The sequence below is a fragment of the Rhinolophus sinicus genome, linkage group LG09, assembly GCF_036562045.2.
Source record: "Rhinolophus sinicus isolate RSC01 linkage group LG09, ASM3656204v1, whole genome shotgun sequence".
Lineage (NCBI taxonomy): Eukaryota > Metazoa > Chordata > Mammalia > Chiroptera > Rhinolophidae > Rhinolophus > Rhinolophus sinicus.
The window spans coordinates 44,958,633-44,982,075 of record NC_133758.1 but is presented as its reverse complement, the minus strand read 5'-3'; the positions used below and the strand labels follow the sequence as shown (position 1 = coordinate 44,982,075).

General features: G+C 36.2%; 1 protein-coding gene across 2 annotated transcripts in view; it reads right to left on the bottom strand.

Annotated features, from left to right (window-relative positions):
• The window catches only part of SMCHD1 (structural maintenance of chromosomes flexible hinge domain containing 1), a 145,594-nt gene that overhangs the window by 108,893 nt on the left and 13,258 nt on the right, over positions 1–23,443 (bottom strand). For both annotated transcript variants that reach the window (XM_019755744.2, XM_074340261.1), the window contains exon 5: positions 22,920–23,050. In XM_019755744.2, coding sequence (XP_019611303.2) covers positions 22,920–23,050 — 131 coding nt within the window. The remainder of the gene's footprint in view (positions 1–22,919; positions 23,051–23,443) is intronic.

Here is a 23,443-nt window from a genome sequence, read left to right as displayed (position 1 = left end):
CTTATTTCCATGTATCATGACGAATGAAGAGCTCTGAGTGAACTTCTTACTGCACTATTGACACAAGGTCATTGGAAAGTAGACATCCCTATTCTCTCAAAATACGGCAAGGTCTCCAGGGACAACATTTCCCAATATCAAAAATAAACAGAATTGGGTGTGAAGCTGGAACCACAACTACACTAAATGAAAAGGTGGGAAAGCTGATGGGGCATAGCTGGAAAGAACTAAAGAACACAAAAATACATTCAAAGAACTTATCCGTAAAAAAACAAAGAAAAGGAACAGAAAATATTTCACAGTTTAAATGTAGTTCTAGAAAGAGAGGAGAGAATGGATAACAGCTGCAAATATTCTTGAACCACTAAAAGATGTGGTTCTACAGATTCAGACCAAAAGGGCCCAAATAGGACACATAAAGAGAAATCTACATCGCAATAAACACCAAAAACAAAACAGGAGAACTAGAAAACAAGCTGAGAGATAACACAGGATATAAAACAAGTTGGCAGGCATTGACAGCAACAGTATATGAGTAACACAATAGGATATTATCTCCAAACTGCACAGAGAAAATCTGTCTACCTACAATTGAGAACTAACCCTAAATAAAGAATTTACAGATAAAAATTAAAGTAAATTACCATTAAGAGATTTGCTGTAAAGGAATGTTTCTACAAGCACAATCTGAAATGCAAAGTCATCATAATATTCTGAGTATTTTTAAAAACATGTTAAAGATAATTTTGAAAATGTGTTAAATGTTTTATCTAAATGTATTGTTAGAAAAAAATGGTGCGTATAAACTGTCAGATTTCTAAAAAAGTCAGATTTGAAACACTAGACAACAAAATATTATTTTGGGAAGGAAGTGGTCAGAGCTGAAGTGTTCCAAATTCTTTAATATGGGTGGAAAGAAATACTTGAAATTTTGAAGTCTAAAGTTAAATACATATTTCAAAATTTCAAAGACGAGGAAAACAAATATATAAAATCTACAATATTAAGGAGACAAATATGGGGAGATGTCATAAAACTGGTGGCATGAGGTGAGCTTCTTGAAACCTCCCCTGGAATTTACAACAAATTGAACAACTCTAACTCTACAAAGGACTCCTTGCGCAGCAGACAGCAACACTAAGAAGCGCATCACTGAAATCATCTAAAGGTGTGCAAACTGGGCGAGCTGGGGAGGAAGCAAGCAGGAAGCACGGATATTTGGGCATTTCCGGTACAGGAGTGCAGAGGAGCTCAGGGCTCTGAGCGCCTTGCATCCAGCAGCTACAACAGAATTTGGACAACTACTGCTCCGCTTACGGCCCACAGTCCCACCTGAGGGATCAGCATATAATAAAGCTGAACCCAACTCTCATGGCAGAGACCTCAGAGCCAAGACTGAGGGAAGAAGGGTGAAAACAGCGGTTTAAGCCCTCACTGCCCAGCAGAGGACAGAAGTCTTAGGCACGGAGCTTGACCAACCCCTCCCAGAGCTTGCCACAATCCCCCGACACCCCCTAACACACTCCCCCCTCTCCTTTGCTAGAAGCAGAACTGTATCAGTGTCAAATCAAAAGAACAGAATATTTGCAGTTCTGAGAACTGCGGCCCGCAGCCACAAACTCAGACTCGCAGCATAACTGTTCCGGCAAAAGGGAGAGAAGCCTTGGGTGCAGGACAGGCTGTGCTGGTGGTAGACGCCATTGCTCTGGACCACCTCTCACAACCCACCCGCCCCTGTCCCCACCTATCTGGGCGGATCCCTGCAGGAGTAAACAGAACTGCTGAAACACACAGGCCCAGAAACTGGTGCAGGAAGAGCTTTGGAACTTCAGAAGTTCTCCACATCCACCCACACACGTGGTACCCTGTGACCCAGGTGACCAGTTCACAGACGAGAAACCCGCCTTCCAGGGAATCCCCCCCATTGTGTTAACAGCTATAATAGTGCAGAGAAAATATAACAATACAGCATGACAGAGAATAAAAGGCTGCAGAGACAGAAAATAAAACATTCTACGAACACCTACTGCAAAAAAAAAAAAATCTCTTCCTATCACCCTGTTGCACAAACCACTCCTGTAGACGCCTAAGAAGAAAAATAATAACTAATTAATTGCCATGAATAACCAGGTAACAGACTCAAAGACAAAATGAAAAGTCTACAGAAAAGAACTTAAAGAAAAGGAAATACATGACTTAAATGACAGAGAATTAAAGATTGCAGTTCTGAAAAAACTCAACAAGATGCAAAAAAACAAAACAAAACAAAAAACCGGCAGTTTAATGAACTCAGAAACACCACCAAAGAACAAAATGAACATTTTACCAAGCAGATTGAAATTATAAAACAGAACCAAATAGAATTTCTAGAGATTAAGAACTCAATAAAAGAAATGAAGAATAAAATAGCCAGCTTAGATAATAGAGAGTTGACCAGATGGAGGAAAGAATCAGTGACATCGAAGATAGAAATCTGGAAATGACACAGATGGAAGAAGAGAGAGACTTGAGAGTTAAAAGAAATGAAGGAAATCCACAAGGACTTTCTGAGTCCATCAGAAAGAGCAACATAAGAATAATGGGCACACTAGAAGGAGAAGAAAGGGAGAAAGGAACAGAATATATTCAAACAGTCGAAGAGAATTTCCCAAACTTGTGGAAAGAACTGGATCCTCGAATCCAAGAAGCAAATAGAACACCTAATTACCTCAGTCCCACCAGGCCTTCTCCAAGGCACTGAAGCTGGCAACAATTAACGACAAAGAAAGAATCCTCAAGGCAGCCAGGGAAAAGAACACGGTAACCTACAAAGGAAAGCCCATTAGATTATCATCAGATTTTTCAGCAGAAACTACAGCCAGAGGGAGTGGAATCAAATATTCAAACTATTGAAAGAGAGAAACTATGAGCCAAGAATAATACATCCAGCAAAGGTATCCTTTAAATATGAAGGAGGAGTAAAGACCTTTCCAGACATACAGAAGCTGAGGGAATTTTCTAACACACGACCTGTACTACAAGAAATATTGAAGGACGCTATTCAACCTGAAACAAACAAACAAAAAAAACACAAAAGAAAACCATGAGTAGTATTACAAACAAACAGAGGCAGGAAATGGCTACCCCTATGCCAAATAGGACATTATACACTTAAACACAGCTTATAGGGTAAAGAGGGAAAAAAAGAAAAAACTCTTAAAAAAAGAGGAAAAAGACAACTTGATACAGCAGTGCAGAAATCAACTCACAGCATAAATAGGAATAATTTGTGACAACAAAACATAAAAGGGGAGAGCGTAAAGGTCTGAACCAGCACAAGGGAATGGAGAAACTAAGCATACTGAAAAAATGGAATACTCTAAATATGAAACTTTCTTTTACATAAACTATAATGGTAACCAGTAAAAAAAAACCCAGAACTGGAATATACGACATTAAAAAACAAGAATCATAGAATACCACCACACTGAAATAATAGACAGCAACAAAAAGGCAAAGAAACAATGGAGGCACCATCCTACATACAGTGATAGGAAATGCTCATATATCAATATTCACTCTAAATGTAAATGGACTGAACTCACCAATAAAAGACAGAGCAGCAGACTGGATCACAAAACTAAACTCAACCATATGCTGCCTCCAAGAGACACATCTCAGCTACAAGGAGAAACATAGACTCAAAGTGAAAGGGTGGAAATAGACACTCCAAGCAAATGGTATTCAGAGAAAATCAGGTGTAGTCATACTGATATCAGATGAAACAGACTTCAGGATAAAAAAGGTAGTGAGAGACAAAGATGAACATTTCATAATGGTAAAGGGAACTATACAACAAGCAGACATAACAGTCTGCAATATTTATGCCCCCAATCAGGGAGCACCCAAATATAAGAAGAAACTATTAACAAAACTACAGAGAGAAATTGACCAAAACACAATTATACTAAGAGGCCTAAGTACATCATTGACAGCTATAGATAGATCACCCCAACAGAAAACAATGAAATAGCAGCCCTAAATGACTCATTAGATGAAATGGACATAATTGACAATAGAGCACGTCATCCTAGAACATAGACTATACATTGTTTTCTAGTGCACATGGAATATTCTCAAGGATGGACCATATATTGGGATATAAGACTAGCCTCAGCAAATTTAGGACACTGAATTCATCCCAAGCATATTCTCTAATCACAAGCCTTTGAAATTGATCACCAACTGCAAAGCAGGAAAAACCACAAATGTGTGGAGATTAAACAAAATACTTTAAAAGAACGACTGGGTCAAGGAAGAAATAAGAGGAGAGATCAAAAGATACAGAGAAACAAATGACAATGAAAATATGTCCTACCAAAATTTTTGGGATGCAGTGAAAGCAGTTTTAAGAGGGAAATAAGCATCATTAGAGGTCTACTCAAGGAAGAAGAAAAATCACAGATAAGTAAAATCACGTTACACTTTAAAAAACTAGAAAAAGAAGAACAAATGAAACCTAAAGTCAGCAGAAGGAGGGAAACAATAAAAATCAGAGCACAACTAAATGAAATAGAGAACAAAAAGACATTAGAAAAAAATTAATGTGCATATGGCTGGTTCTTTGAAAAGATTAATAAAATTGACAAATCCTTGGCTAGACTCACAGAGATAAAAAGAGAAAAGTAACAATTAAAGAAAATCAGAAATGAAAGAGGGGAAGTTACCACGGATGCCACAGAAATACAAAGGATCAGCCATGACTATGAAGGATTATATGCTACCAAATTCAATAACCCAGAAGAAATAGACATGTTCTTAGAAACATATAGCCTTCCTAGGCTGAATCACGAAGAATTGGAAAAACTAAATAGACCAATCAACAGTAAGGAAATTGAATCAGTCATCTGAAACCTTCCCAAAAGCAAAAGTCTGGGACCAGATGGCTCACTAGTGAATTCTACCAAATTCAAAGAAGTTCTAATACCTGTCTTACTCAAACTTGTCCAAAAAATTGAAGAAGTGACAATTCTCCCTAACTCATTTTATGAGGCCAACATTACTCTGATACCAAAGCCTGCTAAGGATAACACACACACACACACACAAACACACATACACACACACACACACACAAAGTACAGACCAATACCTCTGATTAATACAGGTGTAAATTCCTAAACAAAATTCCAGCAAATCAAATTCAACAATGTATTAAAAAGATCATACATTACAACCAAGTGGGGTTATACATCCCAGGGTCACACGAATGGTTCAACATACGCCATCGATCAATGTGTTACAGCACATAAACAAAATAAAAAACAAAATCATAGGATTATATCAATAAATGCAAAAAAGTGTTTGACATGATACAACATCCATTTATGATTAAAACACTTAATAAAATGGGTATAGAAGGAAAATACCTCAACATAATAAAGGCCATATACAACAAACCCTCAGCTACTATCACTATTAATGGTGAAAATCTGAAGCCCTTTGCTCTATATTCAGGAACATGGCACGACTGTCCCGTATCACGTCTGCTTTTCAACATAGTATTGGAAATCCTAGCCAGAGCAAACAGGCAAGAGAAAGAAACAAAAGACATCCAAATTGGGAATGAAGAAGTTAAATTGTCACTTTTTGCAGATGACATGATGCTATATAGAGAAAACCCTTAAGACTCCACCAAAAAGTTATTAGAAACAATAAATGAATACAGTAAAGTTGCTGGATAGAAAGACATACCACGTTCATGGATTAGAAGAATCAACATAGTTAAAATGGCCATATTACCCAAAGCAATATACAGATTTAATGCAATCCCTATCACAATCCCAATGGCTTTTTTTTAAAGAAATTGAACAAAAAATCATCAGATTTGTATGTAACCACAAAAGACTGCCAGTAGCCAAAGCAATCCTAAGAAAAAAGAGCAATGCTGGAGGTCACACACTCCCTGACTTCAGCATGTACTACAGGACAACAATAATCAAGACAGTATGGTATTGGCAGAAAAACACAGACCATTGGAATAGAATTGAGAAACCAGAAATAAACCCACATAAATACGGACAGATAATTTTCGACAAAGAAGCCAAAAACATACAATGGAGAAAAGACAGCCTCTTCAGTAAATGGTGCTGGGACAATTGGAAAAACCACATGCAAAAGAATGAAACTAGACTGCTATCTGTCACTGTGTACCAAAATTAACTCAAAATGGATCAAAGACCTAAACATAAGACCTGAAAATATAAATTGCATAGAGGAAAACATAGGTACTAAACATATGGACCTTGAGTTCAAAGAGCATTTTATAAATTTGACTCCAAAGGCAAGGGAAGTAAAAGCGAGAATAAATGAATGGGATTAGATCAAACTAAAAAGCTTCTGCACAGCAAAGAAACCATCGACAAAATGAACAGGCAACCAACCAAACAGGAGAAGATTTTTGCAAACAGCACCTCCACTAAGCGGCTAATATGTAAAATACATAAGGAATTCATACAACACAACAACAACAAAAACAAACAGTCCAATTAAAAAATGAGCACAGGACCTAAATAGACATTTCCCTGAAGACAGAGAAATGGCCAATAGACATATGAAAAAATGTTCAACATCACTAATCATTAAAGAATGCAAATAAAAACCACAATGAGGTATCACCTCACACCAGTTAGAATGGCTATCATCAACAAGACAAATAATAACAAGTGTTGGAGAGGCTGTGGAGAAAAAGGAACCCTCATACACTGTTGGTGGGAATGCAGATTGGTGTAGCCGCTATGGAAGGCAGTGTGGAGGTTCCTCAAAAAAATTAAGAAAGAATTACCATATGACCCAGCAATCCCTCTCCTGGGTATCTACCCAAAAAGATCTGAAAACATTTATTCGTAAAGATATATGTGCTTCAAGTTCATTGCAGCTTTATTTACCGTGGCCAAGACATGGAAACAACCAAAGTGTACTTCGATAGATGATTGGCTAAAGAAGTTGTGGTATATATACACAATGGAATACTATTCTGCCATAAAAAGAAGAAATAGTACCATTTGCAACAACATGGATGGATATTGAGATTATTATGCTGAGCAAAATGAGTCGGAAAGAAAAAGTCGAGGACCCTCTGATTTCACTGATATGTGGTATATAAAACTGAAAATAACAGAAGAGCAAGACAAACAAATAAAGAAAAACCCATAGATACAGACAATAGGTTAGTGGTTACCAGAGGGTAAGGAGGGAGGAGGTTGATAGATGAGGGTAATGAGGATCCAATTTATGGTAATGGAAAGAGAACTGACTCTGGGTGGTGAACACACAATGTGATATATAGATGATGTATTACAGAATTGTATACCTGAAATCTATCTAATTTTACTAACATTTGCTAACCCAATAAACTTTAATTTAAAAAAAAATGAAAAATAGGGAACAAGATTTTAAAAAGCAACAACAAAAAGATGCAATGAATTTTTTTTAAAAAATCACCAAGAAATAAAAACAAAGAAATAATGGAAAACATTTTAATTGCTATTAAAAAGTCCTCACCCCACATATCAATAATCAAAATAAACACAAAGAAAACAATGACCTGATAAGACACTGTATTACCAGACCTACAAAACAAAACACAGAAAAAACTGCTCCCTCACAACATACAAAACCACCCCCACATGTAAACCCATCTCCACACAATATAGACACAAATCTGTCCCAACACAACACACATAAAATGTCTCCACACACAAAAAAAGCACATGCATACTTGTATGCAAATGCCCCCACATAATACAAAAACCCACCACCCCACCCAACATGCATGCACTTATGCTGCCCCGTAAAACAAGCATACATCCAAACCCCCTCACATACAACATATACACACCAATGATAAAAAGAACATTTTAAAGAGTCAGAGAAAGCAGACACAATACATACATAATGAGAAACAATAAGAATGACAACAGCTTTCTGATGATGAACTATGCAAACCATCAGAAAATGGAGTGACATTTTTAAGGTAGTGAATTTTAACCACCTCAACGTAAAATTCTGTACTCAGAGAAAAATATTTTTAATGGAGTACGAAGGGGAGGGAGAGATCCAGACTTTATCACACAAAAGCTGAAAAATTCATCAAGAGTAAACCTGAGTTACAATAAGTGTTAAAAGACCATCAAGAATGAAAATGATACTAGCTGGATTTACACAAAAGAATGAAGACCACCAGAAATGATAAATATGTGGGTACATATAAATTGACTCAGGAACTCCAAAAGATACTTATCTGTAAATGGTCATAGCAACATTATTCACAATGGACAAAAGTTAGAAACAAGCCAAGTATCCATTAACCTACAAATGGAAAACAAAATGTAGTACAGCTCTACAATTCAGACATAAAAAGAATTTCTGATACATGCTACAACATGGATGAAACTTGAAAACATTATGGAAGTGAAACAAACCAGGTACAAATGACAAATGTATGATTCTTCTTAAATGAGGTACCCAGAATAGGCAAATTCATTGAGACAAAAAGCAGAATAGTGGTTACCAGCATCTGGACGTAGAGGGTTATTGCTTAGTGGGTAGACTTTCAGTTGAGGGAGGGATCAAAAATGGTAATAGTTATAAAACATTGTGAATATAATTAATACCGCTGAATTATACACTTTGAAGTGACCACAAAGGCAAATTTTGTGTTTTGCTTTTTAACCACATTTTTAAAAAAGCTGTTAAACAGATAAACTCATAATAACACAGAATAGAAAAGTGGTTGGTTGACTGGGGCTGAGAAGTACAGGAAATAGGAAGAGGTTAGTAAAAGGGTACAAACTTTCAGCTAAAAGATCAATAAGGCCTGAAGATCTAAACATAACATGATGACTATAGTCAATAACACTGTACTGTATAATTGAAATCTGCTAAGAAAGCAGAATTTAAATGTTCTCAATATAAAAAAATAAAATACATGAGGTGATCGATGTGTTAATTAACGAGATGGAAGGAAGCCTGTTTAAAGCAAAATAAATAGAATGTACTTTGATATTTATAATATATACCAATGCAAAGTGTATCAAAACAAAAGCACAAAGATCAAGACAGGGTAAATGGAATGGATGGTACTGTTGTGATGTACTTTAATTATATGTAAAATAGTCTATTATTACTTGATATAAACTATGATAAATTAAAGATGTACACTATGAATCCCAAAGTTACCAGTAAGACAACAAAACAGAATAACAGCTAATAAGCCAAATGAAATAAAATGGAATCACACGCACACACAAAATACTCAATTTGAAATAAGGCAGAAAAAAAATAAACCAGGAAAAGTAAAAAAGAATAACGAAGATGGTAAGTTCAAATCCAAACATAACAATAATCACAGTACAGGTGGTACCTCAGTTTTCGAACGTAATCCATTCTGGAAGACCGTTCAAGTTCTGAACCGTTCATAAACAGCAACAGCTAGCCCTTAGGATCTTGCACTCAGCGGAAGCCACCAGACATTCGGAAACCAAAATGTTCGTCAATGGAGACATTCGAAAACCGAGGTACTACTGTAAATATAATTGGTCTAAACATCCCAATTAAAAGACAGACTGTCAAATTTTAATGCACTAAAGAATTTACTACCTAAAAGTCCCTTTAAATGTAGAGAGACAATAGGTTAAAAGACTGGAAAAAGAGTTACCATTTTAACACTAATGAAAAGAAAACTGGGGTTGCTTTATTAACATCAGAAAAAGTAGATAAAAGACTATCACCGGGAAATGAAGAACAATGAAACAAATACGTGGATAAATAAAACACCATTCTCCTCCTGAGTTTTTAAAGTTATGTTAGACTGGTAAAATCAAAGTAACACTATCTGATGTGGTTCTCAATGTACGTAGAGGTAATACTTAAAAAAACTAAATTACAAATGAGAGATAGTTAAAGGACCTAAATAATTTGGCTAAGATTTCTGCAATTTTACCACTTTGAGTGGTAAAAATGTCCATACCAGTAGACTGTAATAAGTTTTATATGTATACAGTATTCCCTAGACACACTCAAATACCATATAACGAAAATGGTACACCAAAATGTTCAAATAAACCACAAAAAGGCCAGAAAAGAGAAAAACGAAAAACAGAGAATATGGAAAAGTTAAAACATGACATACTTAAATCCTAATGTATCAATAATTACAATAACTATGATGATACAAATACACTAAATAAAATCGGCAGAGTGAATAAAAAGAATGACCCAACTATATGTGGTTTACAAGAAAGTCATTCCAAATATAGTCATTCCATTTTAAACTATATAGTGATTTAGTTTAAAAAAAAACTGGATGGGGAAAAAAATGGGTGAAAACCAATATGCCATGCAAACATGAACGAAAAGATGGAATGGCTACAAAATCAGATAAAATACACTTCAGAGCAAGAAAATACCAGAGACAAAGAGTAGCATTACATAACAATAAAAGCGTCAGTTCACTGAGAAGTCATAACAATCCTGTGTATATACAAAATAACACAAGTTCAAAATACATAAAACAAAAATCCAGAGAATGGAAAAAAATAAACAAACCTGCAAATAAGTGGGGGATTTCAATACTTCTCCTCTTAGTCACCACCACACAGAAAATAAGCATGGATATAAAAGAACTGAACAATATTATCGACCAATGGAATCTAGTTAATATTTACTGAACACTTCTCAAAAGCAGCAAAATACACATTATTTTCAAGGACACAGAAAATTCAAAATAGATCATATCTCAGATCATAAAACAAATCTCAAGATATCTAACAGAACTGAAACCATATAGAAAGTGTTCTCTAACTATAATGGCATCAAACTAGAAAACAACATAAAGAAAACAAGAAAATCTATTGAGACCACTTGAAAATTGAACACATTCCATGGATCAAAACAATCCATGGATCAAACAGCAAGTTGCAAGGGAAATAAAAATTACCCTGAACTGAATGAAAGTAAAAATACAGCCTATCAAAACTTGTAGGATGCAGCCAAAGTAATTCTGACCAGAAAATTTATAACACAAAATATTCATCATAAGAAAGAAGGTCTCAAATCAATAGTCTTAGATTCCACTTCAAGATACCACAATAAGAGCAAAATAAACCCAAAGCAAGAAGGACATACAAGATAATAAAGGAAATACGTAAATAATAAAGAGCAGAAATCAAGGAATATGAAAACAGAAAAACAATAAAGAAACTTTATCAAAGTGAACACTCATTCTTTGAAAAGCATTATCAACAATTATAAGCCAAGATATTTGAAAACTTAATGAAATGGACGAATTCCTAGTAAAATATGACTTACCAAAACTAAATCAATAAGAAATAGAAGGCCTAAATATTCTTATAATTCTATTAAACAAATCAAAGCAATAGTTTAAACTTTCCTCCCACAAAAAACATACCAAACCCAAATGGCTTCCTAAGTGAGTTATATCAAATTTTCTTAACTGGTGGAAGTATAAATTAATACAATCACTTTGGAAAACAATTTGCCATTACCTCGTATATTAGAACTTCATTTTTATGATCTACAAATTACCTTCTAGGCATACACCTAAGAACTTATGTTCTGGAGGAGGAAATATATATAACACTACACACACACACACACACACACACACACACACCCTACATACAAAACAGTACTTCTCACAACTGCTAAAACTTGGGGTGGGAAAGCCAAATGCCTACTGTCTGGAGACTGGATAAATACAGTGTGATTTCTTTTTGGTATACACAAGAGACTATATGGTTATATAAAAGAATGAACTACAGACCCAGACAAAAATGAAATCTTAGTAACCTAATATTAAGTAAAAATGTAAGTCCCTTGTAGACCAACATACAGTATAATTAATTTTCATAACATCAAAAAAAGAAGCAAAATTGGATATATACACTTTTAAAAAAACAAGGAAACACAAAAACAGTTCAAGATAGTAGTTAACTTTGGTGCGGAGAAAAGAAACAGAATAAGGGAGGAGGCACAGAGATGTTAAGTTACAAGAAATATTCTACTTATTGCACTGGGTAGTATATAATCTGGTTGTTCAACTTATTAAATTTTCAATAAATAAACTTTAGAAGAGCAAGGCCTGAACTGATAAATTGTTACAAACCAAGAATTAATAATTAACCAAATTCTATGAACCTAATGTCCATTAAGAAAAAAATAAGAGTAAAATGAGTTCTGAGACTTTAACTGCAGTGACAATACTTCTAGGAAATAGGCTTAAAATACCCTCCATTAAATACTCTCAAGATACATATGGGGAATTATACAAAGGTTTGCGAAAAGGAGAGCTCAGAGATAAAACGACACATACATACTTAATCTGATTCAAACACTAAGGAATTCTGTTCTCTGATTAGGAATGGACACAATTAATCACCCAGCAAACCTAACCTAACCTAGGCAAAAACACTGTAGCACAGCAAATAGTTCCACATACAAAGTTCCAGTAGGTTTCAGACTTGTGTGAGTCCCAAAAATTTCCTATACCCACACTCAAGGGCTATATACCTTCATGAAGTAAATGCAGAAAAATAACCTAAGACCTTATGAAACAATTTTGCATCCTAGAAGCAGTCCTCTGGAGAATTTAGAAAGTCACCTCCTTCAGGAATAAATTTATATCACAGTCCAAAAGAATTCCAGAAAATATTCATATTCTTGACACAATATAAGTGGATATGATGTCTTTGTGAAACATGGATATTTGATTTATTAAAAGAGAAAAGCAAAATCTGCATGGAAACAAGTAATAAAAGACGTTGAAAGTAAGAAAAAGGAATAGGAGAGATGATCAAATTTTAACAGAAACTAAAAACGATATAAGTGGCTTCCAGGAAAAACAGTAGAATGAACACATACGTGTATTTATCTCACTATCTTCAATCTACCAAAGGGCAAAAAACAGCCACAATGAAGACTGCTTCGGGATTCCCAGTCAAGACAGCAGAGTAGGTAAACGCTGTGCTTGCCTCCTCTCACAACCATGAAATCACAACTACAGAACAACCATTACTCAGAACCAACCTGAAGTCTAGCTGAACAGAAGTCCTACAACTAAAGACATACAGAAGTAGCCACCTCGAGACTGGCAGTGGCAGAGACGCAGTAGAGACTGATCCTGCACGTGTGGTGGTTAAAAATCGGGAGGGATAGCTCAGCTGTGGAGGTCACCCCGGAAGAGTGAGGGTTCCCAGACGCACATCAAGCTCCCCAGCCTAGGGTCCCACACAACTTCTGGCTGGGAAAAACAGCAGAGATAGTCGCTGAGTGAGACGCAGGGCAGCTGGAGTCCCAGACATTCCTCTTAAATGGACCATACACAGACTTACTTTGCTGACAGACTCACTCTGAGCTGCAGCACTGGGCAGCAACTCAAAAGGTGCCAGGGAAATACACGGAGGAAATGGATTCTCTGACTACAGGGCAAGGGCTGGAGGAGGAACTTTCTCCCACACAGAAGTGCTGGTGGAATCCATTATATCTGTTGAGCCCTGCCCTACCCGAGCATGCAGACGCAGGTGGCCACATATCTGAGTCTCCATCAACCTAGCTAGCACTACTAACCCTGTCCTGGAGATTCCCTGAGTCCCTGCCTGACGCAACCAAGCCTCTTCCAGTGGCTTTTCCGTACAAATGACCTGTCTTGGCTCATGCTGCGGACTTTTGTAAAATCTCTCAAAGGTTCACAAAATACAAACAAGCAGCATCTGGCATTGGCATCCCCATACCTCTTGCTGAGCAGCACCAAGTCCACCACTAGTGACAGCTGGCCTCAGTTCATGGCTTGGCCTCTCAAGGCACATACAAGCCTAGCATGAATGAAAGACACTGGCAGAATGCTTTGTGGCTCATGCCAGGTGGCTCTAGCCAGGGCACAGGTTGCAGCGAATTTGGCCTGGGGCAGGGCCCCTCCCAAGAGACCCCAGGACTGGCACATCCAGTGGACAGCTTTCAATCAAGCTGGAATACCACTCACTGCATCCATAAACGACACACCCAAAGGGCAGACTGGGCAGGCACCAGAGCCCTACTAAAGTGAATCCTGCTACACAGGGTTGGGCCCTATACAACAGCTCCTCCACTGTAGTTACAGCGGCCAATCCTCACAGCCAGTCAGCCCGAGGGTCAATCCCTCCCACTGATGTGCAAACAGCAACCAAGATTCAGCTACACTATGAGGATACACACAATCCACACAAGAAACATACCTGCATCATCCGGCTCAGGTGACAGGGAGACTGTGTCACTGGGCCCCACAGGACACCTACTACATAAGGCCACTCTATTAAGACCGAGAGACATAGCAGCCCTACTTAATACATAGAAACAAATTAGGGAGGCAGCCAAAATGAGGAGACAAGACACATATCCCAAATGAAAGAACAGAACAAAGCTCCAGAAAAAGAACTAAACAAAATGGAGACAAGCAATCTACCAGACACAGAGTTCAAAACACTCATGATAAGAATGCTCAATGATCTCGGTGAGAACTTCAACAAAGAAAATGGAAACATAAAAATAGAGAAGAGACAATATAAAAAAGAACCAGTCAGAAACAAAAAATACAATAACTGAAATAAAGAATATATTAGAGGGAATCAATAGATTAGATGAAGCAGAGGATCGAATTAGTGATTTGGAAGACAAGATAGCAGAAAATAGCTAATCAGAACAGCAAAAAGAAAAACAATCTAAAAAATGAGGGTAGTTTAAGGAGCCCCTGGAACATCAAGCATACCAACATTTGTATCATGGGGGTACCAGAAGAAGAGACAGAGGAAGGAACTGAAAACCTATTTGAAAAAATAATGATATGAAACTTCTCTAACCTGGTGAAGGAAATAGACATAAAAGTCCAGAAAGCACAGCGACCCAAACAAAATGAACCCAAAGAGGCCCAAACCAAGACACATCATAATTAAAACACCAAAGGTTAAAGATGAAGACAGACTCTTAAAAGCAGCAAGAGAAAGCACTTAGTTACCCACAAGGGAGCTCCCATCGACTATCAGCTGATTTCTCAACAGAAACTTTGCAGGCCAGAAGGGACTGGCATGAAACATTCAAAATAATGAAAAGAAAGGACCTACAACCAGGATGACTTTACCCAGCAAAGCTATCATTTAGAATCAAAGGACAAAGAGCTTTAAAGACAAGTTAAAGGAGTTCATTAACACCAAACCAGCATTACAAGAAATGTTAGAGGGAGTTCTATAAGAGGAAAAAAAAAAGGATAAAAAATATGAATAATGGGCCTCTGGATGGCTCAGTTGGTTAGAGCATGAGCTCTTAACAATAGGGTTGCCGGTTCGATTCCCACATGAGCCAGTGAGCTGTGCCTTCCAAAACTAGATTGAAGACAATGAGCTGCCGCTGAGCTGCAAGAGGAGCGACTGGATGGCTCAGTTGTTTAGAGCGCAAGCTGTTAACAACAAGGTTGCCCGTTCAATTCCCAGATGGGATGGTGGGCTGTGCCCCCTGCAACTAAAGATTGAAAACAGCAACTGGACTTGGAGGTGAGCTGCGCCCTCCACAACTACATTGAAGGACAACAACTTGGAGCTGATGAGCCCTGGAGAAACACACTGTTCCCCAACATTCTCCAATTAAAAATAAATAAATAAATAAATAAATAAATAAATCAGACATCTTTTAAAAATATATATGAATAATAAAATGGCAATAACTACACACCTATCAATAATAACCTTAAATGTAAATAGATTAAATGCTCCAATCAAAAGACATAAGGTGGCTGAATAAGTAAGGAAACATGACCCTTACATATGCTGCCTACAAGAGACTCAATTCAGACTGAAAGACACACACAGACTGAAAGTAAAGGGATGGAAAAAAATATTCATGAAAATGGCAATGAAAAAAATCTGGGGTAGCAATACTTATACCAGACAAAACAGACTTTAAAACAAAGGCTATAAAAAGAGACAAAGATGGACCCAGGAATCCCATTTCTAGGTATTTATCCAAAGATACCCAAACAAAGGGACATGTGCTTCCCTATGTTCATTGTAGCATTATTTACCCGGAGACAACCTGGGTATCCATCAATGGATGAATAGATAAAGAAGAAGTGGTACATATATACAATGGAATATTACTCAATCATAGAAAAAATTAAATCTTGCCATCTGCAATAACATGGATGTACCTAGAGAGTGTCGTGCTGAGTGGAGTAAGGCAGACAGAGAAAGACAAATGCCCTATGATTTCACATATATGTAGAATCTAAAGCACAAAATAAACAAACAAACAAAACAGAAACAAACTCATAGATACAAAGAATATTTTGATGGTTGCCAGATGGAAGGGGTAGTTGGGAAGGCAGGTGAAAAAGGAGAAAGAATTAAGTAAAGAATTAACAAATTGGCAGTTACACAACAGTCATGGCCATGTAAAGTATAGTATAAGGGATATAGTCAATTATATTGTAAGAACTATTTAAGGTGTCAGATGGGAACTAGATTTATCGGGGTGATCACTTTGTAAGTTATATAAACGTCTAATCACTATGTTGTACACCTGAAACTAATATAATATTGTATGTCAACTGCAATTGAAAAATTTAAATTATTAATTAAGAAAAAGAAAGAATGCTTCGCTTTCAACAAAACTGATAAATGACCAGAGGTTCCTGGAATAAATCTGTGAGACACAGTGAAAACAACCAAATTAAAGTAGCATGCCTCAATGTTATACACTCTTTAAATTCAAGTTAACACAAACATCAAAAAGCTCATCTTAATTTGCAGAAAAATACTAAAGGCAAATTTTTTTCTTGGGGAAAATCCTGTTGGAGTCCATTTCTGCAACCTGAAATGGCATAGAAAGTGGGTCATGAGGGATGCTATTTTTATTTTCACAAAAATGGCTCCCTGATTTAAGAGCCTTTTAATTGCTGGGCAAGTTGAAAGTGCAGAAAGTAGCACTGATCCAACACGCACCTGAATTATGGCCACCCAGAAGACCTAAGGAATGTCAGTCACCTTCTTTCTTCTACAAAATAATTAAACACACAATATAACAACTATGTTCTAGCTATCTAATTTAACTTCTAAGGCAATTATTATAATAGTGTCCCAGACATGAGAAAATTTCCTAGATTCATGTAATGTTCTGTATCTTAACAGAGGTTTGTATTACACAGGTGTATGCAGCTGTCAAAAATCAGTTAAAAGAGTGAGCACTTCCAGAATGGCAAAGTAAGGACCTATGAAAATCTACTCATTGATAAAATCAACAAGACCCCCCAAAAACTGTCAAAAATCAACATTTTCAGAACTCTAAAAAAATTAACCAAAGTCTCGCAACAATCCAAGGAGTGTTTATTCAAGACATGGCTGAATCTCGGTAAAAACAGCTTCCTCTGTGATGTTTTAACATGCTCTACCCCATTCCCCTCTTACCAGCTCCACAGAAGTCTTGAAAACTAACAACCCTGCAATCATGGTGAAAACCAGCAGCTTAGGAGTCATTGGAATAATTTTGCAGTTCTCCAAAAGTCTCTTTACCCTAGAACTGCCACTATTAGACCTGACAGGAATCTCCACTCACAGGGTTTGTCTTTACTGGACCTAGTTCAAAACTTGCTCACTGTGAAAGTTTCCCTGGGCCATTTGTCAAAAACAATCAGTGGCAATTGTTTATCATCACAGCTGGCTAAAGCAATGAAAACAGTTGAGAGAAAACAAGAATCTGGCCAAAAATTTACATGGAAAATATGGAGAATGAGAGGTCCATAGTGGTTTTTAAAAGCTCCAGCAAATTCATGAGAATCAAGAAAGTCACACTCATGTGCAGAGTTGTACACATACATGCTCAAAAAAGAACTGAGAAGGCCCTAACTGTCATTCTGGCTGACTATGAGGTTCTGTGCAAGCAAGAAGTTAAGGCTAAGAAAGAGTTGTAAGCTTCCTGCTAGAACACTAAAAACATCACCCTATATGCACACAGAACCCCTTGGCAAAAGCTGGGAGACTTACTGGTTCCAGACATTTAAGGAAATCATTAGCTAACCACTAAGCAGAGATTTCGGTGGCAACACAAGTAAAGGAATACAGATTTTACAGAATTAGCTTACGGAAGTCACTACACAAACAACAAAAACCAGAAGCAACAACAAGCCTTGTGTAGGGGGATAAATCCGATTTCCAGAGCTGCCACATTATATTATTTGAAGTGTCTTGTTCTCAGCAAAAAATTTTGAGTACCACACCAAGAAATATTAAAGTATGGCCAATACACAGGAAAAACAGGAGTCAGTAGAAACAGTCCAGAGAAAGCGCAGACATTGGAATTAGTAGACAAAGATTTAAATCTGCTACTTTAAATACATTCAATGAACAGATATTATGGTTAATGAAGTAAAGTATGAGAATAGTGTTTCACCAAAGAGCGAACATCAATATAGAGAGAAATCATTTAAAAAGAACCTAATAGATTCTGGAACTGAAAAAGAACAATACATGAAATGAAAAATTCAGCTAAATGGCTCACAAGCAATTTGAGTTGGCAGAAAGATTAGTGAACTTAAAAAGTAGGTAGACTGATTTATTCAGTCTGAGGATCAAAAAGGAAAAAGAATGAAGAAAAATGAACAGAGCCTCAGAGACTTAGGGGGCATCATCAAGTACATCAGTATATGGATAACATGAGCCACAGAAGGAGAGGAAAGACAGTATTTTAAGGAATAATGGCCAAAAAATTCCCAAATCTGATGAAAACATTAATCTGCACATCCAAGAAGTTCAACAAACATGAAATAGGATTAAACTGAAAGAGATCGAAACCTAGACACATCAGAATCAAAATTTCAAAATCCAGAAAAAAGACAATCTTGAAAGCAGATAGAGAGAAGTGATTGGTCACATACAAGGGATACTCCCTAAGATTAACAATTGATTCTTATCAGAAATCATGAAGCCAGGAAGCAATGAGCTAACATACTCAAGGTGCTGACAGAATAACACTGTCAATCAAGAATTCCTTATCTAGCATTTAAAAATGAGGGAGAGATTAAGACATTCCCAGATAAATAAAAACTAAGGGACTCTATCATTAGCAGATCTGCCCTAAAGTAGCTATTAAATAGAGTCTTTTGGACACTAGAAAGTAACTTGAATACAAGAAACAAAGAGTAAAGTAGAGATAACTGTATATAAATATAAAAAGACAGTATAAATCTAACATTTATAACTTCTATCTGATTTAAAAGATAGCTGCATAAAGCAATAACTATAAAACTGTGTTGACAGGGTTATAATGTATAAAGATGTCATTTACATAAAAATAATACAAAGGAGTGGGAGAGAAATTAAGCTATGTAAGAGTAAAGTTTTTGTATATTATTGACGTTAAGTTCACATTAGTGCAACTGGAACGTTATAAATTAAAATGTTAACTGTAATCCCTAGAAAAACAACTAAAAAAGTAGATTAACAACTATTAAAAGTATATTAATGATTGCCAGGAGTAGAGAGGGAGACTACAAATTTATAGGGTTTCTTTTGGAGTGAGAAAAACGTTCTGAAATTAGTGATGATGGTTGCACAACTTTGTGACTATATTCAAAACCATGGAATTGTATACTTTAATATGGTGAATTTTATGGCATATGAATTATATGGCCTCAAAAAAATAAATTCAACAAAGACACACTTAAACAGGTATGAGCATTTCACCGTATGTAAATTTTACCTCAAAACAAAAAACACTGAATGCTTTTGTTGTAATGATATCAATGGTTAAAGCATTAGGAAAAAGTTCACTGTGATTTATTTCAACTGAATCAAAAATTAACATAAACTGAAGGCTAGTGTTATATATAGAGTGGTGATAAAGCAACTATCTATGGTAAACACTAGGTCTGAGTATCTGCGTATTTGCTGTAGAATTTCAACTTTTCTGTACACTTGAAAACGTTCATAAAATGTTGAGGAAAAGAAGAGTGCTTAGGAAACACTCAGATCCAGGCTGTGGATTATTCTATAACTAGCCTGAACTCTAGGGCAAAAAAAAAAAGACAATTTCATGAAAAACACAAGTGTGGAACATTACTACAGAATAAAGGAAACCAGAGAGACAAGCCAAAGGGAAAAAAAAAAATCTAAATATGGACATTAGCTATTTTGAATCAATGATAAATTTCTTGGGTGTGATAATGGTATTATGGTTATTTATGAGAACTTCCCTACGAAGGAGATACTGCAACTTACTTTCAAATGATTTAGGAAGAGAAAATGTAAGAGTCTGTTTTATTTTTTTATGTGTGTGTATAGGTAGGTAGGTCGATAGAGAAGATGACAAATGTGGCAAAATTTTAACTGCTAAATCTAGGTGAAAGCTATATGATTGCTAATAGTGTTCTTTCTACTTATTTGTTGGCTTGAAATTTTTCAAAATATAAATGGCAGAGAGAAAGGTAGTACCAAGGTGAGTCAAAGTTATAAAGGATATTGTCAAATGAAAACTCTCATTTCATCTCCCTTTACTTTTCCCTTCATGTACCACACTGGTCTCCTTTCCATCTCTCAAACAAAACAAGCTGCTCACAATTTCAGGGTCTCTGCTGATGTCCCCTCTATTTGGAATACTCTTATCCCAGGTCTTCATTTGAGTATTTTCTTCTTTCAAGCCTCAACTCAAATGTAAATTCAAAGAGGCCACTCACCATACCTAAATGAGATGGCCATCAGGCTCTAACATTACTCAATATGTTCTTACTAGCAATAGTCAATAACTGAAATGATTGTGATTTTTGTGTGTGTTTACTTCTGTTTTTCTCTCTACTATGACAGAAGCTAGAGGCCAAGATAGTCAGCTATTTTGTACTTAGGATGTTCATCCTTTTCTTCCACAGCCTGTCTCCTGTGACATCCATTTTTATATCCAGTAAAAACTAAACTTGAAGCAGTAGAGCAACTGATAATTTTTTCTATAGTAGTAGCTAGGGGAGTGAGGGAGTATATCTAATGTTAACAGAAATTGGAATGGGTCAAGAGACTACTACTGGACTCGAGCAGTATGAATACATAACTGTAACAACTGATTGTTTACTGACACAACACCTATAAAGCTAGGACCAAAACCAGCAACAGGTTGATTTCTACCAAAAATTAAAACATTCCCTAACATTTGGATTAAGTTTAAAAGTTTGTATTGTGTTAAAATCTAGAGAAAAATAAGTGTCCCATGAATCCAGTTAAGATTTAACTTTAATAGACTCTACTTCTTTCTACTCTTCCATTTTATTTAACTAACTTTTTTCTGACCTTTTAGATCAACCATCTATTCTCCTTTCCTCTTTGCCTAATATTTCTATCATATTGTTCTCTATTTTATAAATCCTTGAAGTGGTATTACTCATGAAAACAGTGAAAAAGAGTAGTTGTAGAAAAGTCTGAGGCCAAGAATGAGTAGTAATAACTAAAGTGACAGCTTATATTTATTGACTGCTTACCATATGCCAGGCTCTACCCTAAGGATCTTACATATACTCATTCACTTGGTCTTCACAAAACCTTATGAGGTATTATCCCCATTTTACAGATATGTAAACTGACACAAGTACCTTGACCAATGTCATACAACTAGAAAGGCTAGAATTCAAACGAGGCCAAATGATTCCAGGCCTTTGTTCTTCACGATACTGCCTCTCACAAATTTGATGAAAATTATGAGGGTGATGAAATTTCAGAAATGAGAATGCTAACTACATTAATTTTTAACATATTATTGAGATCAGTCCTTAAATTTGGGTGACTTTCCTTGACATAGCAAAGAGCAAAACAGGATATGCACAAATACTAACTACTTAATAAGAATGCCAACAGACTCTTCGTAAGTGTTTGCTAAAGTGCACAACAGACCTTAAAATATCAAAACATTTGTGGGTCACTGCACTTACTAGAATTTATTGGTAGCTATATTCCAAGGACCTAAATCTTTATATCCCAGACAGCCTCTAGCATATTTTGTTTCCTCTAAGACATTTTCATTAAGGATATTTTCTACAAGCACATTCTGATACAAAACTCCTGACTAAATTCTATTCCCTAACAGCTGTGAACATTTTGTAACACAGAAATTGTAACACAGAGACCTGAAAGTAGAGCACAATGAGCTCAACAGAACTATGTGTGGTTCACCAGCTATTTTAAAAGTGGTACCAGGTGATTTCTAAAGCCTATTTTATTTATTTATTTATTTAAGTTTGCACCTGCCCCCCCGTTTTTAAGCCATTGTTTCTCAGTTTAGTTGTAGGGCGCAGTTCCCTGGCCCATGCTGGTATTATGAGCCTTGCACTCCACCCAGTTGAGGCAGTCGAGGCAGTCAGTCGCTAGTCGTTGGTTGGCCGCTCATGGCAGCTCACAGCAGCTCACGACTGCTCTCGTCAGCTGCCGGCCGCTCACGATGGCTGCTGGCCACTCATGGCTGTCGGCCACCAGCCACTCATGGTAGCACACGTTAGGAGCACAGTGCTCCAACCGCCTGAGCCACCTGGCACCCTCCCCCCCCAAAGCCTATTTGAAAACCATTCTACTGCTCTAAAACTTAATAAGGGGAAAAAGCTCCAAAGTACTCAACATAACAACATAACTCCTACATACCTCAGGAAATATAAAAAAATTGTTCAATGGAAGGGCACAACATGATTTATGTAGTTTTGACTATTTCTAAACTAAGTATTGATCATAAAAATTCTATAATATAAAATCTAAATAAATATTCTGATAACATCAAAACCTCCAATGCATCATGTACAACTAAAAAAATACATAAATTCTTATCCTTATTAAAACACCCAGCTGCCCATAAAAAAGTGATTAAGGTTTTCTAACCTTTCAAAGTCACCTTGCCTTGTAAATTTTGACAACCTATACACGGCCCAGTTGTTAAGCTGTTTAGAGGTCATTCCTCTTCCATTATCTATCACTGCAACAGCAGGTTTTCCTTGTGTTTCATCAAAATGCTATGAAATAAAATAAGTTCAAAAAGACAGGAAAAGTAAAATCAATATTAAAAACATGAAAAGTTAAATATAGAAGTGATTCAGTGGGCTCACTCATACATTGATGATGGAAGTATAAATACAGCTACCTAAAAGATACTTCAGCTGTATGAATCAAAAAAGCCTTAGAATTCTTCACGTCCTTTAACCCAGAAATTTCATTTCTTAGTAATTTAGCTTGAAGAATTAATCACCGATGTGTAGCAAGACCTATACGGATGTTTATCATGCCAGTATTGCTTACAATGGCAAAAATACAGAAAAAAAACTTAAATGCTCAACAACAGTAGGCTGATTAATATTATATTTATAATTTATATTATATTATAATTTATATTATAGCCAATAAACCAA